The sequence below is a fragment of the Trichomycterus rosablanca genome, chromosome 2, assembly GCF_030014385.1.
Source record: "Trichomycterus rosablanca isolate fTriRos1 chromosome 2, fTriRos1.hap1, whole genome shotgun sequence".
Lineage (NCBI taxonomy): Eukaryota > Metazoa > Chordata > Actinopteri > Siluriformes > Trichomycteridae > Trichomycterus > Trichomycterus rosablanca.
This window is the reverse complement of record NC_085989.1, coordinates 48,630,507-48,653,010: the sequence shown is the minus strand read 5'-3', so window position 1 is coordinate 48,653,010 and position 22,504 is coordinate 48,630,507. Positions and strand designations below refer to the sequence as shown.

Sequence of the window (22,504 nt, the reverse complement as noted above, 5' to 3'; positions counted from 1 at the left end):
CATTGTTAAGAAGCTCCAGTGACGTGCACCAAGCCTTGACCACAACCCTATTAAGCTCCTTTGGAATTAATTGGAACCGGGGGCCAGGGCTTCCTGTTCAATATAACTGACCTTACAAATGCTCTTGACAGAAAGGGCACAGATTTCCATACTTCGTCTTGTTCCTCAGCCTTTGTCCCGTTTTTCGATTACGGGGTCGGCATTTCCGGCTTCTTCCCGTTAGGGGTCGCCGGCTGGATTTGGCACAGTTTTTACGCCGGACACATATATTGTGTGTGTTTACAACGTGCAGGTCAGGAATAAGCTAGTGTATGAAACTGTTTGGGTTAGACAGGCGATACTGAATCACAGTTTCTCACACACCTGTCTGGGAAAATGACTAAAAGGAAGCTGGGAACACTGGGAAGGCTTGATCCGGTCTTTATCAGCAGCAATGGTGCCCTCTGGTGCCTGGGCTGGCGAATAGCAGATTTATTTCCTTAGCAAAGCTCCTCCTTAATGTGAACGAGCCAGGGATTCAAACCTATGTAACTGGAGTAGTGAAAGTACATTTTTTGTTTCCTCCAAGCATGAAAATACCCTTGCTTACTTTTACTTTTACCTACTCAAGTAAACACGAGTAAGTGAATGTAGCACAACCTTATCGGCCACAGATCAGCCAAAACATTAGGACCACGCCCCAAAACGCCTGAGGGTAGGGATCTGTTAGATATCACGCTGATGGAGGTTCCCGTAGTTCATGTGTTCAATGCAGCAGATCTGATCAGCATAAAGACCTGAGGAACAAGTCATGAAGTGCCGACAGGTTGTTGGGCAACCAAGACTCATCGATGGGGCGACAACACAAAATTACACCATGGAATCCGCATAGACCAAGTAGTTTACTCAAGATGGGCCTCCAGCAAACTGTAGCTTCAGTGATGTGGCCCACTGGAGGACGTCAGTTCGACACCCCTGCTTTAGCTTTGGCTAGATTCTTACAGCTCGCACTAAAACGGGGCGCGATCTGCCACCAGTTCTCTGAGGAAACGATCCGGTGAGCTTCGTGTCCTCCAGCGGTGCAACAGACACACAGACCCTCGTCACACCGATACAGATGCTGGATCCCAGAATAACTCTTGTGAAGAGCGTGTGTGTTTTTTTCACGTCGTGTGCCGGTGCTGACAGACCTGGTGCTGCGTTCAGTTCCGATCGACACATCTGTAGCTCCTGTGTTTTAATTAACGCCGCTCTCACTGCGCCTGCACTTTGTTTAAAAATACAGAATAGAAACACAACCCTTCATAAATACAGTTTCTAGTTTAGTGAGTCAGCCCAGAATGTACATTTAGAACAAGCAGTGGAGAAAAAAAAACCTAATACACTATGGGGCTGAAAGTATGTAGACGCCTGACCTTGGGCTTGTTGGACATCCTATATAGAGTGACCTCTGTGTGATCTTTTCAGGTATAACACCAGCCACTCGTCTGATGAGGCTTTGCACAAGAATTTGTGCCCAGTCAGTCAAAATATGACAGCATTTACACCAATCAGCCATAACATTAAAACCACCTCCTTGTTTCTACACTCACTGTCCATTTTATCAGCTCCACTTACCATATAGAAGCACTTTGTAGTTCTACAATTACTGACTGTAGTCCATCTGTTTCTCTGCATACTTTGTTACGCCCTTTCACCCTGTTCTTTAATGGTCGGGACCCCCACAGGACCACCACAGAGCAGGTATTATTTAGGTGGTGGATGATTCTCAGCACTGCAGTGACACTGACATGGTGGTGGTGTGTTAGTGTGTGTTGTGCTGGTATGAGTGGATCAGACACAGCAGCGCTGCTGGAGTTTTTAAACACCTCACTGTCACTGCTGGACTGAGAATAGTCCACCAACCAAAAATATCCAGTCAACAGCGCCCCTTGAGCAGCGTCCTGTGACCACCGATGAAGGTCTAGAAGATGACCAACTCAAACAGCAGCAATAGATGAGCGATCGTCTCTGACTTTACATCTACAAGGTGGACCAACTAGGTAGGAGTGTCTAATAGTGGACAGTGAGTGGACACGGTATTTAAAAACTCCAGCAGTCAGTAATGAGTGTACAGTGAGTGTAGAAACAAGGAGGTGCCTTCCCTAAACTGTTGGAAGCCTATAATTTTCTTTGCGTTTTACATTTACATTTTCAGCATTTAGCAGACGTCTATATCCAAAGCGACGTACAGTACTGTGACAGTACTCAGTCTAAGCAATTGTGGGTTAAGGGCCTTGCTCAAGGGCCCAACAGTGACAACCTGTTGGTGGTGGGGCTTGAACCAGCGACCACTAGGCTACAACTGCCACTACACCTGTTAGCAATCAGTTATTAGAAGGGGTGTTCCAATACTTTTGTCCATACAGTGTGTAGACGTACTGCGCAGGTGTGTGTGTGTGTGTGTGTGTGTGTGATTTAAAGTTCTGCATCTTTCTCTCTCTTTCAGGCCATTCGGTCAAGTTCTGAGGCCAATTCTGGACTCCATCCATATCGCACCACCTGGTGGAAATGTCATCAACAGTCGGAATAACCATAGCTAGGTCCACACACACACACACACACTCCGTACCAGCAAATACTCTCCTAAAGCCACAATCATGATCCCACGTCAGCATCTTTCTTGACCAAGATGAGATGGACATTTTTCTCTCGGTTAGCAATTCTTATTCTGGTTTTACGAGCTTCCTCAATACAGCAGCGGGTCTGTCTGAAAACCTAGTGACCCGCCCTGCTTCCTACTGCCTACCTGATCAGCTGCCTCAGTAGAGAGGATTCTAATAAGACATGGAACTCATAAGGCAGATTATTTAGATGCTCTACGATTACGTCACTGCAGTTTTAGCTTACTAAGCTAACACAGTTAGCCTCAGGCCCAACCCGCTAGCACGCCAGCTAACGTCTCCCGCCGTGTACCGAAAACGGTTAAAATGTCCCTGACGAGCCTAATTCTGCCTTTATACACATTAAACATCAATGAGAATTTATTTACATTAGAAAAGAACTCGGTTGGTTGCTCCACGATTATTCATCCGTCTTTTGTAATATTTTGTGAGAAAAGTAGCGCCGGACTGAATGCTGGGATTGCCTTCAGCGCTGAGTAAGCGTCGGACGCTCCCTCGTTATTCAGTCAGATCATCACTCAGAATTAAGAAGCCTCAGTAGGAGCATTTTAAGGAGTCTAAGAATTTAGACACGCCCTCTTCTCGGGAGTGTAGGAGAGTGCTAGGTTTTAAGACAGACCCATAGGGTTGGTTTCCCAGACAGGGATTAAGCCTAGTCCTAGACTACACAGCATTTTGAATGGAGATTCTCCATTTAAAGCAAAATGTCTTGGACTAGCCTTAATCCCTGTCTGGGAAACCAACCCATAATGTCCCAAAATCAAGCTTGGAGTACAAAACAGGGACACATAGTTGTTGTGAATCTGCTAAGCCAAACCAAGCTATGCTGAAAGCTCCAGTAAACGATAGAAAAACGACCAAAAATCTGATCACGAACCAGCTCGCTTCATTCCTATTGAATAATTACGGTGGGTTATTCTCAGTCGGTGCACTGCTTCAACCAAAATGAAGCCCCAAGACGTCTAGGTTTGAATCACATTGGCTTAAATTCTACAGTTAATATAACCTGTGTGTTTAGGCGGTTTTCCCATGCTAAAGAGGCTTGTAAGCCGTTCACACGATACACAGCAAACCGCTTTTAAGCCTGAAAACAATACACAATACATCGGCTGTGTCTGTCGGGGCGGCTGGTCGAAGGGATTCCTCATTACTGCTGCAATTGCGTTCTCTTCTGGCTGCTCAAAGGTGCCTGCACAGTGGTACGACCGTCCTCCTTTTTGTTTAGGTGTGCCGAGCTAGCTCAGATAGCTGAACTATCTGACGGGTCCTAAAATCTTCTGTACAAGCAGCACTTGAGTCATTTTAGGAACATCAGGCTGTATTTTTGAAGCAGGCAAACCAGAACATTCATTCAAAAGCAGTCAGTATAAAACAGCCCGAATTATAAAGACTAGACAATAAGCAGACGGAAACATAATATTTATCTCTCTACTTCCTCGGCTGCTCCCGTTAGAGGTTGTCGGCGGATTGTGAACCGCATTATTGGTTTGGCGCAGTTTTTACGCCGGATGCCCTTCCTGACACGACCCTCCCTATTAATCCGGGCTTGGGACCGGCACTACAGTGCACTTGGTTATGCATCCTAGTGGTCATGTAGCGGCAAGGTGGCTAAGTGGGTAGCACTGTCGCCTCACAGCAAGAAGGTCCTGGGTTCGATCCCCAGGTGGGGCGGTCCGGGTCCTTTCTGTGTGGAGTTTTCGTGTTCTCCCCGTGTTCGTGTGGGTTTCCTCCGGGTGCTCCGGTTTCCTCCCACAGTCCAAAGACGTGCAAGTGAGGTGAATTGGAGATACAGAATTGTCCATGACTGTGTTCGATATTAAACTTGAACTGATGAATCTTGGGTAATGAGTAACTACTGTTCCTGTCATGAATGTAACTAAAATCCTAATGAACAAACAAACAAACTAGTGGCCAGGTACCTATAGGACAATTCAGTGTCTCCAATTAGCTTGGGTGCATGTTTTTGGACTGTGGGAGGTAACCAGAGCACCCGGAGGAAACCCACGCAAACTCCGCACAGAAAGGACCCGGACCGCCCCACCTGGGGATCGAACCCAGGACCTTCTTGCTTAGCCACCGTGCCGCTCGGAAACATAATACCTATCTTGCCATAAAATGACACAAACTTCATTTCATTTGATTCCTATATTGTCCAGTTCTGACTCTGACTCTAATGTGGAGGACACCCAAAGAGGATGGGGGCCCTGCTGAGTCGGGTTCCTCTCAAGGTTTCTTCCTGTAGTTTTAAGGGAGTTTTTCCTTGCCACAGTCACCCTTGGCTTACTCAAAAGGGGTTTTGGTCTGTCGGTCCTGGATTCTTCGAAGAGACTTAATGTCTTGTCTTGTTCATATCATTATGATATTTAATAAGAATATTAAGGTGATTAAAACCTAGGCTTGGGAACCATGTGCATGTAACCCCGGATAAATCTGTAATATGATGTATTCACCTCTGTTGCTGTAGACATCCACTCCTGACCAAGGAGGGTCATGACTCTGACATGTGTGCAGTAGCCGGTCACTTCTTTTCAGGTTCATATGTAGATCGGTATTGTGATAATCTCTATTATCACACGTTTCTGTGCAAGTAAGATCAATCAGCCAGCAGAGGGCGTAGCTGCAGCATTTATTCATTCATTCACTGTTTGTTTTATCACTGCTATATCCAGTTCAAGGTCACGGGGGTACAATTCACTGGGTGAAATGCTGGAAGGAACCTGGACAGCTCAACAGTTCATCACAGGTCACACACACACACACACACACACTTAGGGCAAATTAATATCTCCAGTTAACCTGACTTCATGTCTTTGTTCTGTGGGAGGAAACCCACACAGACACAGGGAGAACATGCAAACTCCACACAGAAAGCAGTTACTGGCAGCACAAGCTTATGAGGAATCCCGATGGCCCTCCCTCCCTTGGACTAGTTGTTCATTATTCGTGTAGGAGCCCAGCGGGCCGTTATCAGAGCCCAGATTCAAACTCACAAGCTTGAGATGTCAGCACTGGTGGACTGGTGTGCTTTACCCCTCCGCTTCCCAAGCGCCGTTCCTGATTGTGGTTTTTAAAAATGTTGCACATGAGCATTCTGTTCAGTTTCTCATTCGTTGTGAGTCTGAATTATATTTATATTTGTAACTGGATTACACAGCAGCTACAAACTGATCAAAATCAGCACAAGCTGCTTACAGTGACCTGTACGTACAGCTAGCTTTATCAAATGTTTTATCATGAATTTTCAGATCAAAGGGACGTTAAGTTCAGTGTAGTATTTATATAGTATTTATACAGTATTAATCACTCTTGTACCTGCACACTCCTGGTCTTTCATGGTCCAGTGTTAATGGTGCTTCTGCTTCAGGTTAGATTCTTCAGCATGATCATTCACATGCACTGGTTTTGAAACCCTGATCTGTTTTAGTGGCGTGCATTTGAATTCTGATGCGTTTTCACATTGCATTGTGATTTTAAGCAAAGCTCGGTCTGACCCGGAGTGGGAGAACGGCTGTCAGTTGTTGTACCTGTGATTTAAGCTTTGGTCCATTCCTGAAGTATTTACATTTACGTTTTCGACATTTAGCAGACGCTTTTATCCAACAGTACTGTGACAGTAAACTGTCTAAGCAATTGAGGGTCAAGGGCCTTGCTCAAGGGCTCAACCTGGCAGTGGTGGGGTTTGAACCAGTGACCTTTCGATTACTAGTCCAGTACCTTAACCGCTAGGCTGCAACTGCCCTAGTAAGCTAGTTTAGAATGCTATCAGCAGTTGTATGTTAAAATGTGTGCATGCAGAAGACACAATTTGCCACTAAAAGTCTGCTGGGTGGGAAAAGTGGGCTGTGCAAGGACCCTGATTTGTAGCCTGAGGCGCCTGTACAGAAAGTGGAGGAACACAGAGATTAGAGCTAACTCGCCGTGCACGAGACCGGCCTCACAAGCCAATCCACCGAAGTACGGGCGAATAAGAAGGGGTCGGTGGACCACGCATGTGTCGGAGGGAGCATCTGTCAGGCTAATATACCCTCCACAGATGCAATCGGGGTCTCAAGCAGTGGAAGAGTAATTGGATACGATAAATGGGAGAATAAGGGAGAAAACGCTGAAATAAAAATAGCGAAACGAGACAAACCTGAAGCGACTGCAGGGATTGTCAGTTGTAAGCGTGAACACAGGACTGTAAACCGGGACAGGACACAATACTTTGTGCTCAGAGAACCAAGACAATGTGAAATGGCCTTTGGTCTGTGTGTTTACCTTAAATGAAGCTCATCAACAGAAATCAAGGTCCATTAGACTGGAACGTTAATGCTAATATTTAATGCTGTGCCTTCATCCAGCCAGCTCTGGTCCACACACGCTTTTAACACTGTATAACGAGGATAAGATTCAGATTACATTATTTTAGTGTAATCGTTTTTACCCCAGTGATTTCTCATGACTGATTTGCACTCATTTGTCACTTTATATTGATTTAAATTGTATTATTGCTGATTATTTGTTTTTGCTGTATTTGTTTTGATTCATTTCAAACTTGTGTGCACATGATTCAAAATGTATAAGTTGCCATACATATTTATTTCGTAATATAATCTGTCATTCCAATCTGTATGTTCCTGCTTATAATTTAATCATAAATACATATAATTAGTATATTACAATAAAAACAGAAATGGTAAATGATCTCAGTACGAAGAAGCAGGTGTTATTCTTTCTGTGGGGGTTATATAACATCAGGCCGATCATTTTCTTGACAACATTTCTAGGTAAAAAGAAAATGACAGATTATCGATATCTCAGACTCAGCTTTATTGTCATATAAAACCATGTACATGATTAGAACGAAATGCAGTTACTTAGGTCTGTGTGTGTGTAACATAATAAAATATAAATAAAAAATAACTTAAGGAGAAATAAAACTTAAGACTTAATTAAACTTAAATTAAAAACTTAAATTAAACTGAAGATATTACATTTAATATTTATTGTATATTTTACTTGAGTTTAACAACAGAAACAAGTTTGTATTTTCATATATGTACAGTACAATTAAGTAGGTGTTAACAGAAGCCGGCTACAATGTAAGTGACACACAACTGTACTTTCATTTCAGGAATAGCACAGGACAGGTATAGGAGAGGGAAAAAGAGAACACTTCAGGAGCTACAGGGTCTAGTATGTGCAGGTAAACATGACTGAACAGCAGCCGAGTCAAAGGGAAAGAAGAATGTACACATTAACACCTCTAAAGATGTGAGCTCTGGTTAATCAGAACAAAGCTAGAATGTAATGTCCTCATATGTGGCCGCAGGGTCTCGAGTTTACTAGGTTGCCCCCCCTCTCTCCTAGTTCGAGTCTCATCTCTGCTACCGGTCGGCTGGGTGCCTTCTAGCGGGCACAATCAGTAGTGCCTAAAGCAGACAGAATCAGCCACTAGTCTGTTATGTAGGGAAAAGACCGGATTAAAAAAAGGGGGCGGGGTTTTCGTTGCTGTGTAAAGACCCTGGTTAGTAGCCCGAGGCGCCTGTACAGAAGTGGAGGAACACATGTAGTCCAAGGGAACGAAGACAACAGGTCTAAGTTAATCAAAACAAAGCCAAAATGTTATGTCCTCATACGTGGCCGCAGGGTCTTAAGAGGTTACTAGGTTGTTTTTTTTCCAGACTTTAGCGGTTTAGGAGCGCCCAAATCTGGACTCTCCTAGTTCGAGTCTCATCTCTGCTACTGGTCGGCTGGGCGCCTTCTAGCGGGCACAATCAGCAGTTATGTAGGGAAAGGGCCAGACTACAAAAGGGGGCGGGGTCTTCGACGCTGTGTAAGGACCCTGGATAGTAGCCCAAAGCTCCTGAACAGAAGCAGAGTAACACATGGATGCGTGAGACTCGCGAATCCACCAAAGTATGGGCGAATAAGAAGGGGTCGATGGACTGCACATGCATCAGAGGGTGCGTGTGCTGGGCAAATATACCCTCATTGATGTGAAGTGGACTGTTTTGCATCGTTAAAATGTAGATGCTACATCAGCCTATAGAGCTAAAATGGAAAAACTGAAATGCGCCCCTGATGCAGAGAGAGTTGAGGGCTTTGCTTAAGGGCCCAACAGTGGCAGCTTGGCAGAGCCGGGATTAAAGCTGAACGGAACCTCTCAACCTTTTGACTGATAGCCTAAAGCTCTACTCACTAGTCTACCACTGTCCCAAACATCAGTGCTTACTAGCATGTCAACAACATTGGTTCAGTTTTAGTTAGGATCCATCGAGGCTGCTGATCCCCGTGGGCCCGCATGATACTACAGCGTTCATAAAACACTGTTTGTACCTGTTGGGACACTTCATCAGGTAAGCTTTCCTCTGTCTTTACAAAATCTTGTGTTGCTTGGATTTCTTAAAAGGTCCAGCCCAGCCCATTCTTCTTCTGGAACCACCACCACTAGAGTGAACATCTGCTTTTAACACTATTACAGAGACGGTGTACCTCACTGGTGACCAGGTGATTCAGAAAGATGATCTTATAATAACGTGTTCAGTCTACATTGTGGATTCTCCTGTAAATCTGACATTAGCTTCTTCACTGAGTGGCTGAGTTTATTTCCGCTCAGGTCCAGATCTCTCAGGTGTGAGGGGTTTGATCTCAGAGCTGAAGCCAGAGCAGAACAACCTTCATCTGATACACCGCAACCCTTCAGACTGTGAACGAAATAATAACACCGTTTAGGATTCAAAACTCAGTTCAGCCCATAAGTTTATACACACCTGTAAGAACCATGCATGTATATGGACGAAAGTATTGGGACACGCCTTTTAATTACTGAATTCATGTGTTTCAGCTACAGTTGCTAAAAGGTAGAATAAATAAATCACATAAAAAAATATATGCTTCCAACTTTGCAGCAACAGTTTAGGGAAATCCCGTTCATATAAAGCCCCATAATGACATGAAGAAAAGCTGCCTGACCTCAGCCCCACTCGACAGCTCTGGAATGAACTTGAACATCAACGGAGACTTCCAGTGCCCAGCCACACAAATGCTCCATTAACTGAATGTCACTCTGTTTTAATACCATTTGGTTTTGATCATTCTCAGCACTGCAGTGACACTGACATGGTGGTGGTGTGTTAGTGTGTGTTGTGCTGGTGTGAGTGGATCAGACACAGCAGCGCTGCTGGAGTTTTTAAATACCGTGTCCACTAACTGTCCACACTATTAGATACTCCTAGCTAGTTGGTCCACCTTGTAGATGTAAGGTCAGAGACGGTCACTCATCTATTGCTGCTGTTTGAGTTGGTCATCTTCTTGACCTTCATCAGTGGTCACAGGACACTGCCCACGGGGCGCTGTTGGCTGGATATTTTTTTGGTTGGTGGACTATTCTCAGTCCAGCAGTGACAGTGAGGTGTTTAAAAACTCCAGCAGCGCCGCTGTTTCTGATTCACTCATACCAGCACAACACACACTAACACACCACCACCACTGCAGTGCTGAGAATGATCCACCACCCAAATAATATCTGCTCTTTTGGGGTCCTGTGGGGGCCCTGACCATTGAAGAACAGGGTGAAAGCAGGTTAAAAAAGTATGTAGAGAAACAGATGGACTACAGTCAGTAATTGGGGAACTACAAAGTGCTTCTATGTGGTAATAGGAGCTGATAAAATGGGCAGTGAGTGTAGAAACAAGGAGGTGGTTTTAATGTTATGGCTGATCAGTATATATATATATATACAGTGTATCACAAAAGTGAGTACACCCCTCACATTTCTGCAGATATTTAAGTATATCTTTTCATGGGACAACACTGACAAAATGACACTTTGACACAATGAAAAGTAGTCTGTGTGCAGCTTATATAACAGTGTAAATTTATTCTTCCCTCAAAATAACTCAATATACAGCCATTAATGTCTAAACCACCGGCAACAAAAGTGAGTACACCCCTAAGTGAAAGTTCCTGAAGTGTCAATATTTTGTGTGGCCACCATTATTTCCCAGAACTGCCTTAACTCTCCTGGGCATGGAGTTTACCAGAGCTTCACAGGTTGCCACTGGAATGCTTTTCCACTCCTCCATGACGACATCACGGAGCTGGCGGATATTCGAGACTTTGCGCTCCTCCACCTTCCGCTTGAGGATGCCCCAAAGATGTTCTATTGGGTTTAGGTCTGGAGACATGCTTGGCCAGTCCATCACCTTTACCCTCAGCCTCTTCAATAAAGCAGTGGTCGTCTTAGAGGTGTGTTTGGGGTCATTATCATGTTGGAACACTGCCCTGCGACCCAGTTTCCGGAGGGAGGGGATCATGCTCTGCTTCAGTATTTCACAGTACATATTGGAGTTCATGTGTCCCTCAATGAAATGTAACTCCCCAACACCTGCTGCACCCATGCAGCCCCAGACCATGGCATTCCCACCACCATGCTTGACTGTAGGCATGACACACTTATCTTTGTACTCCTCACCTGATTGCAGCCACACATGCTTGAGACCATCTGAACCAAACAAATTAATCTTGGTCTCATCAGACCATAGGACATGGTTCCAGTAATCCATGTCCTTTGTTGACATGTCTTCAGCAAACTGTTTGCGGGCTTTCTTGTGTAGAGACTTCAGAAGAGGCTTCCTTCTGGGGTGACAGCCATGCAGACCAATTTGATGTAGTGTGCGGCGTATGGTCTGAGCACTGACAGGCTGACCCCCCACCTTTTCAATCTCTGCAGCAATGCTGACAGCACTCCTGCGCCTATCTTTCAAAGACAGCAGTTGGATGTGACGCTGAGCACGTGCACTCAGCTTCTTTGGACGACCAACGCGAGGTCTGTTCTGAGTGGACCCTGCTCTTTTAAAACGCTGGATGATCTTGGCCACTGTGCTGCAGCTCAGTTTCAGGGTGTTGGCAATCTTCTTGTAGCCTTGGCCTTTTTCATGTAGCGCAACAATTCGTCTTTTAAGATCCTCAGAGAGTTCTTTGCCATGAGGTGCCATGTTGGAACTTTCAGTGACCAGTATGAGAGAGTGTGAGAGCTGTACTACTAAATTGAACACACCTGCTCCCTATGCACACCTGAGACCTAGTAACACTAACAAATCACATGACATTTTGGAGGGAAAATGACAAGCAGTGCTCAATTTGGACATTTAGGGGTGTAGTCTCTTAGGGGTGTACTCACTTTTGTTGCCGGTGGTTTAGACATTAATGGCTGTATATTGAGTTATTTTGAGGGAAGAATTAATTTACATTGTTATATAAGCTGCACACAGACTACTTTTCATTGTGTCAAAGTGTCATTTTGTCAGTGTTGTCCCATGAAAAGATATACTTAAATATCTGCAGAAATGTGAGGGGTGTACTCACTTTTGTGATACACTGTATATATATACAGTATATCACATATGTATAAGACTGGGCTTTTTACTGTAATGGTCTGTGACAAAAATGCTGTTTATTCATTAAGTATGGGGCTCTTCTGGGGCTTGAAATACTATTGCACACTTAAAATATGCCTCCTTGTAAGGCAGCATGTAGGTTTTATATTAAACATAAAGTGTTAAATCATATTCTTACACAGCAAGCAGTATGTATTTTCTAAAAACTGATCACTATAAAGTATAGAAGTGGAATGTATGTCTTACCCCAGTGTTTCCAGTTTACAGTGAGGATTCTCCAGTACAGCAGAGAGAAGCTTCACTCCTGAATATCCTAGTTTATTATGAGACAGATCCAGCTTTCTCAGGTGTGAGGGGTTTGATTTTAGGGCTGAAGCCAGAGCAGCACAACCTTCATCTGATACACCACAATCCCACAGACTAAAAAAGTAGTTTTAGTGAAAAGAAAAGTTATAACTTTATTAAATACAATATATGGACAAAAATATTGGGACACCTCTTCGAATTATTAAAGTAATGTATTTCAGCCGCAACAATTACTGACAGTAACCGACTTTGCTAAAGCTCAGTTTAAAGAAACTCCAGTGGCCTGCACAGAGCCATGACCTCAGCCCCAGTCAACAGCTCTGGTATGAACTGGAACCTCAGCTGTGACTTTCTTGACCAGCCATATAAATACTCTTTTGACTGAATGGGCACAAATTCCCACAATCTTATGAGAAGCCTTCTCAGGTCACTCTTTTTTAATACTATTTGATTTTGAAATGGGATGTCCAACAAGCTCATGGTCAGGTGTCCAAATACTTCTGGCCATAGAAATATTGATGATATCAAAATATACACTGACCAGGCATAACATTATGAGAACTGACAAGTGAAGTGAATAACACTGATTATCTCTTCATCACGGCACCTGTTAGTGGGTGGGATATATTAGGCAGCAAGTGAACATTTTATCCTCAGAGTTGATGTTAGAAGCAGGAAAAATGGACGAGCGTGAGGATCTGAGCAAGTTTGATGAGGGCCAAATTGTGATGGCTAGATGACTGGGTCAGAGCATCTCCAAATCTGCAGCTCTTGTGGGGTGTGTCCCGAAAGTGCTCCAAGGAAGGAACAGTGGTAAACCGGCGACAGGGTCATTGGCGGCGAAGACTCATTGGTGCACGTGGGGAGCGAAAGCTGGTCCGTGTGGTCTGATCTAACAGACGAGCTACTGTAGCTCAAACTTCTGAAGCAGTTAAAGCTGGTTTTGATAGAAAGGTGTCAGAATACACAGTGCATCAGTTGTGTGTAGGGCAGCAAAAGGGGGACCAACACAATATTAGGATGGTGGTCATAATATTATGCCTGATCGGTGTACATGTTGTTATTAACCATGTTCAACAAACCATTCAATCGAAATAGAAGCTTAATATTTTAATTATATTATGCAATACTGTTTTAATATCAGGATAATCTTACAGCAGTATCTCCAGTTTACATTGAGGATTCTCCAGTCCAGCAGAGAGAAGCTTCACTCCTGAATCTCTGAGCCGATTGCCATTTAGATTCAGATTTCTCAGGTGTGAGGGGTTTGATCTCAGAGCTTCAGTCAGAGCAGCACAACCTTCATCTGATACACCACAGTACTTGAGACTAGAGAGAAAACAATGATACACATTTTAATTTCATCAGTCCAGGTCACAACAGGTCATTCAAGAAATTAATATGGTGCATCACATTCCCTTAAAAATGTAATAGACCAAGGTGACTGAGTCTAAAGTGTCATTACAAGGATACATTGGTTAAACACACACTTCTTACATGATCTTTTACTTTACACTGGGCCCAGAGACTGCCACACAGGAAATATGAACTTTCTCCTTAAAAAGCACCTTCAAGCTGTACTAAAGTTTGCTTACATTAAGCAAAAATGAGCTCCCTTTGTGCACAACAGCCTCTAGGCCTATGGTGATGTGAAGCTTGCTTGACTGTGGACGTTGATATCTGTAATCCAGAAGCTTCTATTTAATGCTGAATGTGTATGTAAAGTGGTTTTATTGACTCTAATATTCTTGCTGCTTTTATACTTTATTAGTTCTGGTAGGATGAACATCACAAGCAGTACTTCCAGCCATACAGCATTTTTTCCAATTTGAAGTGATATTCCAATCATCTGATTCCTGTAATAATCCTACACCTCTATATATAGAAACAAAAGCAGCCAGCCCTGTTTGTGTAGCAATGAATTAATGATAATGACCTTTCACAATGCTCTCCAATTAGAGACCACATTAAACAAGCTATTTGTTTACATAGGGTGTGTTCGAAAACCTAGTGAGCTGCCTTGCTGTCTTACTGCCAACACAGGCAGCTGCCTCAGTAGAGAGGATTCTAATAAGTCAATGACTTATAAGGCAGGTTATTCGAATGCGCTACAGCGATTCCATCGGGTTTCGCATTTAGCATCTTGCCATTCAAACCAATGGGATGGGGTGGCACAGCGCGCTAGCATGTCAACTAACATCTCCCTTCATGTACCGAAAACAGTTAAATACGCTGACAAGCCCGAACTTGCAAATAAAAACACTTGTACAAGTTTATACAAGTTAAAAATCAATAATAATTTATTTACGTTTGAAAATAACTCCGTCAGCGAAGCCGCACTGAATGCTGGGATTGCCTTGATCACTAAGGACGCTTCCAATGCTCACTCGTTCTCGAGTCAAAATAACATTGAAATTTTAAGATGCCTAACTAGACAGCTTATTAAGGCATCTTTTTGAACACACCCATAGATCTTCCAGTTTAGGCTCCTTGAAAGTATTTTGAACTGGAAATGCTTTGATAATCCAAATAGTCATGATCCAAAGTGGAATATTGTACTAACTTAACTCATATCATGGTCCACAGACACACTTGTTACTTACTAAATTGTTGAACAAATACAGTTGCAATCAGAAATATTCAACCCAACTAAGATTTTAAGGATTTATCAATTAAAGTTTTTTCAAAGAGCAAGCTTCTTCTTTGGATGACTTGTTTATGAGTTGCGTGATAGATAAATTTAACACAGAAACTGCGCTAGGAAGTATTTGTGTGTAACAGTATATTTTGTTAACATAGCCATGTCTTAATTATTCAACCCCTAAATAATATTGTTGTTCTCAAAGCTTTTTGACAGTTTTTTATGGCCTAAAGTAGAGTTGAAACATAATTAAGCCTTTGGGAACTCTATAATGATCCTTTAGTTGCTTTAGCTGTAATGCATATAAAAACCCCACCCATGAAGGTATTCAAGTTCAGTTGCAATCATGGAAAGGACAAAGGAGCTTCCCCAAAAGCTGAGAGAGGAGATTATTTCATCACACATAAAGGCCCTTGTGTATAAGAAGATGTCCAAATAATTTAACATTCCAAGAGAGACCACTGGGAGCATTATACGGAAGTTTCAAACTTATGGAACAGCTGCAAACCTGGCTGGCCAGGGAAGAAAGCCCAGTTGTCCAGGACAACTAAGAAAAACTCCTGTGTGGGTGCAAGACACCTACAGGATGACCTGATGATGGCTGGTACAAGTGCTTTAGTGGCAACTATAAGACATGCACTGAATAAACAAAGAACATCACTGACTCCAATATGCACTCCACTCTTGACCACAAGGAACATCAAGAGTAGACTAGAATATGCTAGGAGGAATTTGGATAAGACTACAGAGTTTTGGAGTTCAGTTCTATGGACTGATGAAACCAAACTGGAACTGTGTGGACATATGGACCAGCGGTATGTCTGGCGTGCGAAAGGCCAGGCTTATGATCAGAAGAATACACAGTGGGCACTCCATCCCCACAGTCAAGCACTCCATCCCCACAGTCAAGCATGGAGGTGGGTCATTGATGATGTGGGAATGTTTTTCTGTGGCAGGAACTGGCAATCTTGATCTTGTACCTGGCATCATGGATTCCCAGAAATACCAGGCCATTTTAAAGAGGAATATGATGCCTTCTGTTGACAAATTAAACATTGGTGATCAATGGACTTTCCAGAAAGACACTGATCCCAAGCACACCTCCAAGTCAACCAAAGCTTGGTTGAGAAAAATATCCTGGAACATTCTGGAGTGGCCTTCTCAGTCACCAGATTCAAATCTGATTGAAAATCTTTGGTGGGATTTAAAGAAGACAGTTGCAGCACAGAAGCCATCAAACATCACTGAGCTAGAGGCTTTTGCATGTGAAGAATGGGCAAAGATTCCAACCAAAAGGTGTAAGAAGCTTGTCAGAACTTATCGAAAATGTTTGTTAGAAGTTATAAAAGCTAAAGGACAACAAAGCTCCACAAAGTACTGAAGCTGGGGGTTGAATAATAATGCACATGCACATGTGTTAAAAGATTTATATTTTTCATTTGAACTCCAAAGTTAAGTCAACTTCTGTTGTCAAAATAACTAAAATATGCATCAATAAATATATTTTGTCGTTTAATGAGGTTTTTTTTTTCATTTATTGTCATTATCTTTCATCCACATCACTATAATGTCTTTCGAGGTGGGGGGTTGAATATTTCTGATTGCAACTGTAAATGTTGTGCATATATGTCTACTTACTTCTTTTTCCTGGTTTAGGTAAGAACGATTCCAAGGGCCCTGACCCATACAGACACAGTTATTGAAACAGCCATGTCCTGTCACTACGCTGTCATTGCTTTGCGGTGGTTAGCTGCACAGATGGGTCAGCTTTTGCAGCAGACCAGACTCTTATAATGCCATCCACATCATGTTGTCAGTCCAGCTTGTGATAACAATGCCAGGTTGTCATATGGTGCCTCATCACACGCCCAAAGAAACATAATGTAACTTGTAGGACTTAATGTGGTTCAGTAGCTCCTTTTCTGTTCTGGACGTCTCCTACACTTGCTCAATGGTCGTCATCTTCCACCATGAGATTTTCAGCAGTTTTCTGATGCACTTGTTCTTAAAAGCCTGAATGAGTCTTCCTCCCTTTAAAGATCAGGCTTTACATCCATATGTGGCTATACTGGTCAGACCAAGACTTATCAGTTTTAGCTTGGTGATGGTGCCAATTGACTTGTTTTTGTCCCATATCCTTGTCAATTTTACCATCACTGTTACTCCATATTCCTGACTTCTTTTGATCAGCATGTTCTGCATTATTTGATACTCTACTTCCCAAATATGAGAAGTTCACTTGTTCCAATCATCTAACTTCCACCATCATATCCAGAACTTTGGTGCTCATCATCACTTTAGTTTTTGCTGCATTTATTAACATTGTAATCTTTTGCAGCCTTCTTAATATGACATACCAGCTCCTGTAGTTGTTGTGATGTGATCAATAAGTTGATGTCATCAGCGTTGCTGAGGTTGCTAATGGTCTTTCTGCCAATTGGTCATGATATACTGGGTTACATTAACAGTGTTTATATACAAAAGCAGCAATGCATCAGTGTTCAGTTAACAACCAGTTTACCAACAGTGGCAGATCGACACTAGCATGAGAGACTCCTAGATAGTCTTACCTTAGTGTCTCAAGTTTACAGCAAGGATTTTTTAATGCAGCAGAGAGAAGCTTCACTCCTGAATCACCTATCTTATTTACAGTCAGATGCAGATGTTTCAGATGTGAGGGGTTCAAACTCAGAGCTGAAGCCAGAGCAGCACAACCTTTAGCAGAGACACCACATGCACACAACCTGTAGAGAGGACAGTCATATATTATTTATAGTTAGTGTAGGACACACAGTGGATTCAGAAAGTATTGAGACACCTTGATTTATTGTGTATTTTGTTCGGACCCCTTGCTGTGGTCAGGTGATCCTGTTTGCTTCATTTATCCTTGAGATATTTCTAAGACTAAACTCACCTGTTGCAATTTTCATTAATTAGATGTTGTTTAAACAGAAAACATATGGGTCTACAAGAAGTCACGATTTTTTTAACAATACGTCATTAAGTACAAGGAACTGTTTGTGGTGTTCTGCAATCAAATTGTTGAGACCAGCAGGAAGAGGAAATTACAGGAACAGAAAACCTCCTCAAGAGCAAACTAAACTTCTATGGCTGTGGTAACTTTTCACCTTTCAACACAATGTTGACACAAAGCATACAGCTAAAACAACACTGGAGTAGCTTTGGGACAAGTCAGACGTAAACTCTTTGAACTCTCTGAGGGGAGACCTAAAGATGGCAGTTCACAGATGCTCACCATCCAATCGGACAGTACTTTTGAGGATCTGCTATAAAGATTAAGACACACTGCCCAAATCTAGGTGTACAAAGCTTGTAGAGATGTATTTAAGAACACTTGAAGCTGTAATTGCTACCAATTACTGCTTCTGTATATATAAGGGTCGTCACAGCAGCTCTGGTTTGCATACCAGACATGTCCCTCCTGGCGCAACATTCCTATTTCTCTCTGGGCTTGGGACCGGTATTGAGAGTGCACTGACCAAGTGCTCCTCGCAGCGGCTGGGCTGTTTCGGTCATCCCTTCCCTTGGACATTAGCCATTCATGTCCATGCCTGGCCAGCCTATAGCACTGCTGAGATTTTAACCTTGGATCCTCAGCTTTCAGCAGAAGTGGGCTAGCATACTTTACCCTCTGAATATTTTTGTTTATTATTGATTTTCAGTTAATTGTGGGTGATTAAGTCCACTGTTACCTAGTCCAGTTTCAATCCCCAATCAAATATTATGTTCATTGACCACAACCAAATCTTTAATCACAAGAGGTTTAAATCTACTAAAGCAGATAAGATTTTAGAATGACAGTCTTTGTAATGACCATGTTGGGGTGTAACTCTTAAGAGAGATGAACTTACTTCAGTGTCTCCAGTTTACAGTTAGGATTCTTCAGCCCCTCAGAGAGCTGCTTCACTCCTGAATCTCCTAGATTATTCCCTGACAGGGAGAGCACTCTGAGCCTGGAGCTATCAGCGCTAAGTAATGAGGTTACAACGGAACAGCTCCTTTCTGTCAGGGTACAATCATTAAGCCTGAAGAAAAGAACATCACACATTAACAATAATGTATAAATATTTATATATAAATACAATTATTTTGACATATTTCCAAACATAGTTTCTTCGTTTATAGCCTGGATTTATTTAAAAATTGGAGATACTTTTGAGGTGGTGCTATTGACCTGGCCGGGCAGCCATATAGGCATGACTGGCTTTGCCTGAGGAAGGGAAAAGGTTTGAGTCATTGCTGCCTCTGGTCGAGGCACCTGCACTAGTGATCGATGATCTGGAGTGCTTATTTTGTCTCTGATCACGATCTAGCTCTTCATGGGATTCAACAAACCCCATTTCCAGAAAAGTTTGGATGTTTTGTAAAATGCAATAAGAAAGAATCTTGTGTGTTAATTCTTTTGACTTAACTAACTGTATTTTCTCCATTCTTGCTTGATACGAGACTTTAGTTGCTCAACAGTCGGTGGTTGCTGTCGTTTGATTCACCTCTTCATGCTGCACCATACATTTTTCCTAGGAAGCTGGCCAGATAAAGCTGAAACGTGGACTGATCACATCACACGTTTCCACTGTCTGTTGGTTTATCTGAGAAGAGATCAGTCCCAGAGAACTTGATGGTATCTCTGAATGATGTTTGGCTTTTTCTGTGTGTAATAGAGTTTTTAATTTGCGTTATCTGATGCAGTGGTAGACTGTGTTAAGTAACAATGGTTTTTCGAAGTACTCCCGAGGCTATTTGGCTCTCTTTATCACAGTAACATAAAGGTTTCTCATGCTATGAGATCGTGGTCATGCAATTTCAACTCTGGTTTTCAGCCTACACCAACGTGGATTCTGGATTCCTTGAATGTTTTCACAACATTATGAACAATAAATGGTGAAAAACCTCAATTATTTGGAAACTTAAAAAATGTTCTTTTGGAACTGAGTGACAATTCTCTCAAGAGCTTTGGTATAAAGTGGTGACCCATGACCCATCATTGCTTGTGGACCCATCATTGCATCAAGACATTTTTACTTCTTAAATAAAAATCAAGAGAATTATCAAGATTCTTATTTTTATTGCGTTTTACAAAACGTCTCAGTGTTTATGGGAATGCTGTTTGTACCTCGAGCAGGTAAAACATTGAGACTTTAGACTCTTTTAAGGCTTGATAGTCTCAGCCTTGCTCGGCCAGCATGGGGGAATTGGTATTAAAGACAGGATCCCAATGGGGAAATTGGGGATGGCTAGATTGGGAGCGACTGAGGGGAAAAGAAGAAAATTGGAGGTCCACCATTAACATGTGATGTCAACATATGGGTAAACTAGATACAGTGCTGCACAAGTGTGTTGTGTTTAGTATCACTTACATTAATATTCTGAATTGTGCAGCCACAGGCAGCAGCTTCTGAAGAACTTCATCTGACTTGTACGAGGTTGTGTAGTTTTTCAAAACAAATTCTTCCTGCTCTGATGTCAGCAAAATAAATACCAAAGCTGACCAGTGTGAAGGAGAAAGTTCCTTTTGGTCTAAGTTTCCTGATATGATGAACTTCTTGATTTCATCAACCAGAGAACGGTCTCCTAGTTCATTTAGACAGTGGAACATACTGATACATTTCTCTACGGAGATTTTCCCGCTGATAATCTTCTTAATGTACTGAACTGTTTCATCGTTTTTGTGGATCCTGCCTCCTGTCTGTTTCACTAAGGTTTGTAACAGAATCTGGTTGGACTCCTGCGAAAGGCCCAGAAGAAAGCGAAGGAAAAGGTCCAGATGTCCATTCGTACTTTGTGACGCTTTATCAATTGCCGCCTTGTGTACCTCTAGGATCTTAATCTCCCTTCCTATTAGAACCTCAACTTTGGACAAAAGACTTTCATCAAGAATGTTTCTGTTGTTTTTTGTAAACATCAGGTGCACATATAGAGCTGCAAGATGCTCCTGAATGCTCAGATGAACAAAGCAGTATACTTTACTCTGGTTCAGTCCAGACTCCTCTCTAAAGATCTGTGTACACACACCTGAGTACACTGCTGCTTCTCTCACATCAATTCCACACTCTATCAGGTCTTCTTCATAGAAGATCAGGTTTCCTTTCATCAGCTGATTCAAAGCCAGTTTTCCCAGTTTGAGAATCATTTCTTCATCTGTATCCTGGTTATTTGGGTATTTTTCTCTAATGATGTTGGTCTGAATGATGAGGAAGTGTGTGTACATCTGAGTCAGATTTTTGGGGATCTCACCACCTTCAGCTACAACCAACAATCTCTCAAGAACAGTGGCTGAAATCCAACAGAAGACTGGAATGTGACACATGATGTAGAGGCTTCGTAATGACTTCAGGTGGATGATGATTCTGTTAGCCAGGCTCTGATCACTGATTCTCTTCATGAAGTACTCCTCCTTCTGTGGGTTATTAAACCCTCGTACCTCCGTCACTCGATTTACACATTTAGAGAGGATCTTATCAGCAGCTCCTGGTCGGGAGGTTATCCAGATGAGAGCAGATGGAAGCAGATTCCCTTTAATCAGGTTCACCAGCAGCACATTCACCGATGCTGATTCAGTTACATCACACAATCTGTCTGTGTTCAGAAAATCTAGAGAGAAACGACACTCATCCAAACCATCAAAAATAAACAGAACTTTCTGCAAGCTGGACATTTCAGTTTCTTTCAACTCCTTAAATCTGCAGCTAAGAAGATCCACCAGACTAAATTTTTGGTCCTTCATTAAATTCAGCTCTCTGAAAGGAAGTGGAAATATAAAGTGAAGATCCTGGTTTGCTTTACCTTCAGCCCAGTCCAGAATGAACTTCTGTACAGAGACAGTTTTTCCAATACCAGCAACTCCCTTTGTCAGTACAGTTCTGATGGGTTTGTCTTCTTCAGATAAAGGTTTAAAAATGTCATTACATTTCATTGGTGTTTCCTCTGCTGATCTTTTGGATATATCCTCGATTTGTCTGACCTCGTGTTCAGTATTGATCTCTCCTCTGCCTCCCTCTGTAATGGAGAGGTCTATGTACATCTTACTAAAAATTATTGGGTTTCCATGGTTTGCTGTCACATTGTTCAAATGCTGGAACTTCTTTTGAAGGTAAGATTTGTAGTTATGCTGAACTTCACTTCCAGTCCTTTCAAAGCCATGTCTAATAAAAAATATTTGGCTACATTATTCTTCATGGCAGTGGTTTCAAAACCCACTTATATAAAGCATTCATTTTCTCCCCGTATTGGCTATTTATAAAAAACAGGTAGGTATACCTATATAGACATAATAATGATTTCAATTTACATATAAAAAATATAAAAATCAAAGGCTTGTGGGTGGCACGATGGCAAAGCTGGTCGAGTGGTTGGACCTGGACAGGGCAAAAATCGTGTAGTGTAAACTAGGCATTATATTTCTTTTTCTTACTTGATTACTGAGGTGATTTAAAGCAGAGTTGTTACCTGTAGCCATATGTAGGCACTTCATCAATTAAGTCCACCATAGTATCCAGAGACTCGTCAGTTGCCAT

The 22,504-nt window shown here is 42.3% G+C and overlaps 2 protein-coding genes across 4 annotated transcripts in view; one reads left to right on the top strand and one right to left on the bottom strand.

Moving 5' to 3' along the window:
* Positions 1-9,472, top strand: part of desi1a (desumoylating isopeptidase 1a) — an 18,416-nt gene extending 8,944 nt beyond the window's left edge. The window contains exons 6-9 of one of the 3 annotated variants that reach the window (XR_010015497.1): positions 2,468-2,561; positions 7,756-7,827; positions 9,034-9,131; positions 9,241-9,472. Coding sequence is in view for 1 of the 3 variants with exons in the window: in XM_063016940.1 (XP_062873010.1) it covers positions 2,468-2,561 (94 nt within the window). In the remaining 2 variants the exon portion in view is untranslated. Of the gene's footprint in view, positions 1-2,467; positions 2,562-7,755; positions 7,883-9,033 lie in introns of those variants that run through there. The other 2 variants (XR_010015496.1, XM_063016940.1) reach the window with 2 other exon arrangements.
* Positions 9,050-22,504, bottom strand: LOC134301960 (NACHT, LRR and PYD domains-containing protein 12-like). The gene is made up of 7 exons (XM_062986903.1): positions 22,437-22,504; positions 20,348-22,132; positions 18,842-19,015; positions 17,540-17,713; positions 13,484-13,657; positions 12,269-12,442; positions 9,050-9,328 (listed from the first exon to the last, which is right to left on the bottom strand). Exons 1-7 carry the CDS (start codon positions 22,502-22,504, stop codon positions 9,151-9,153), a joined length of 2,727 nt encoding a protein of 908 aa, XP_062842973.1. The 3' UTR covers positions 9,050-9,150.

Excerpts from the sequence above, each read along its gene's own strand:
- LOC134301960 (XM_062986903.1), bottom strand. The coding sequence starts at position 22,504 with ATGGCAACTGACGAGTCTCTGGATACTATGGTGGACTTAATTGATGAA. Across the intron at positions 19,016-20,347 it reads GCACAATTCAGAATATTAAT|GCTTAATGATTGTACCCTGA; the intron begins GTAAGTGATACT and ends TCTTTTCTTCAG. Across the intron at positions 9,329-12,268 it reads TGTAAACTGGAAACACTGGG|TCTGAAGGGTTGCGGTGTAT; the intron begins GTAAGACATACA and ends TTTCGTTCACAG.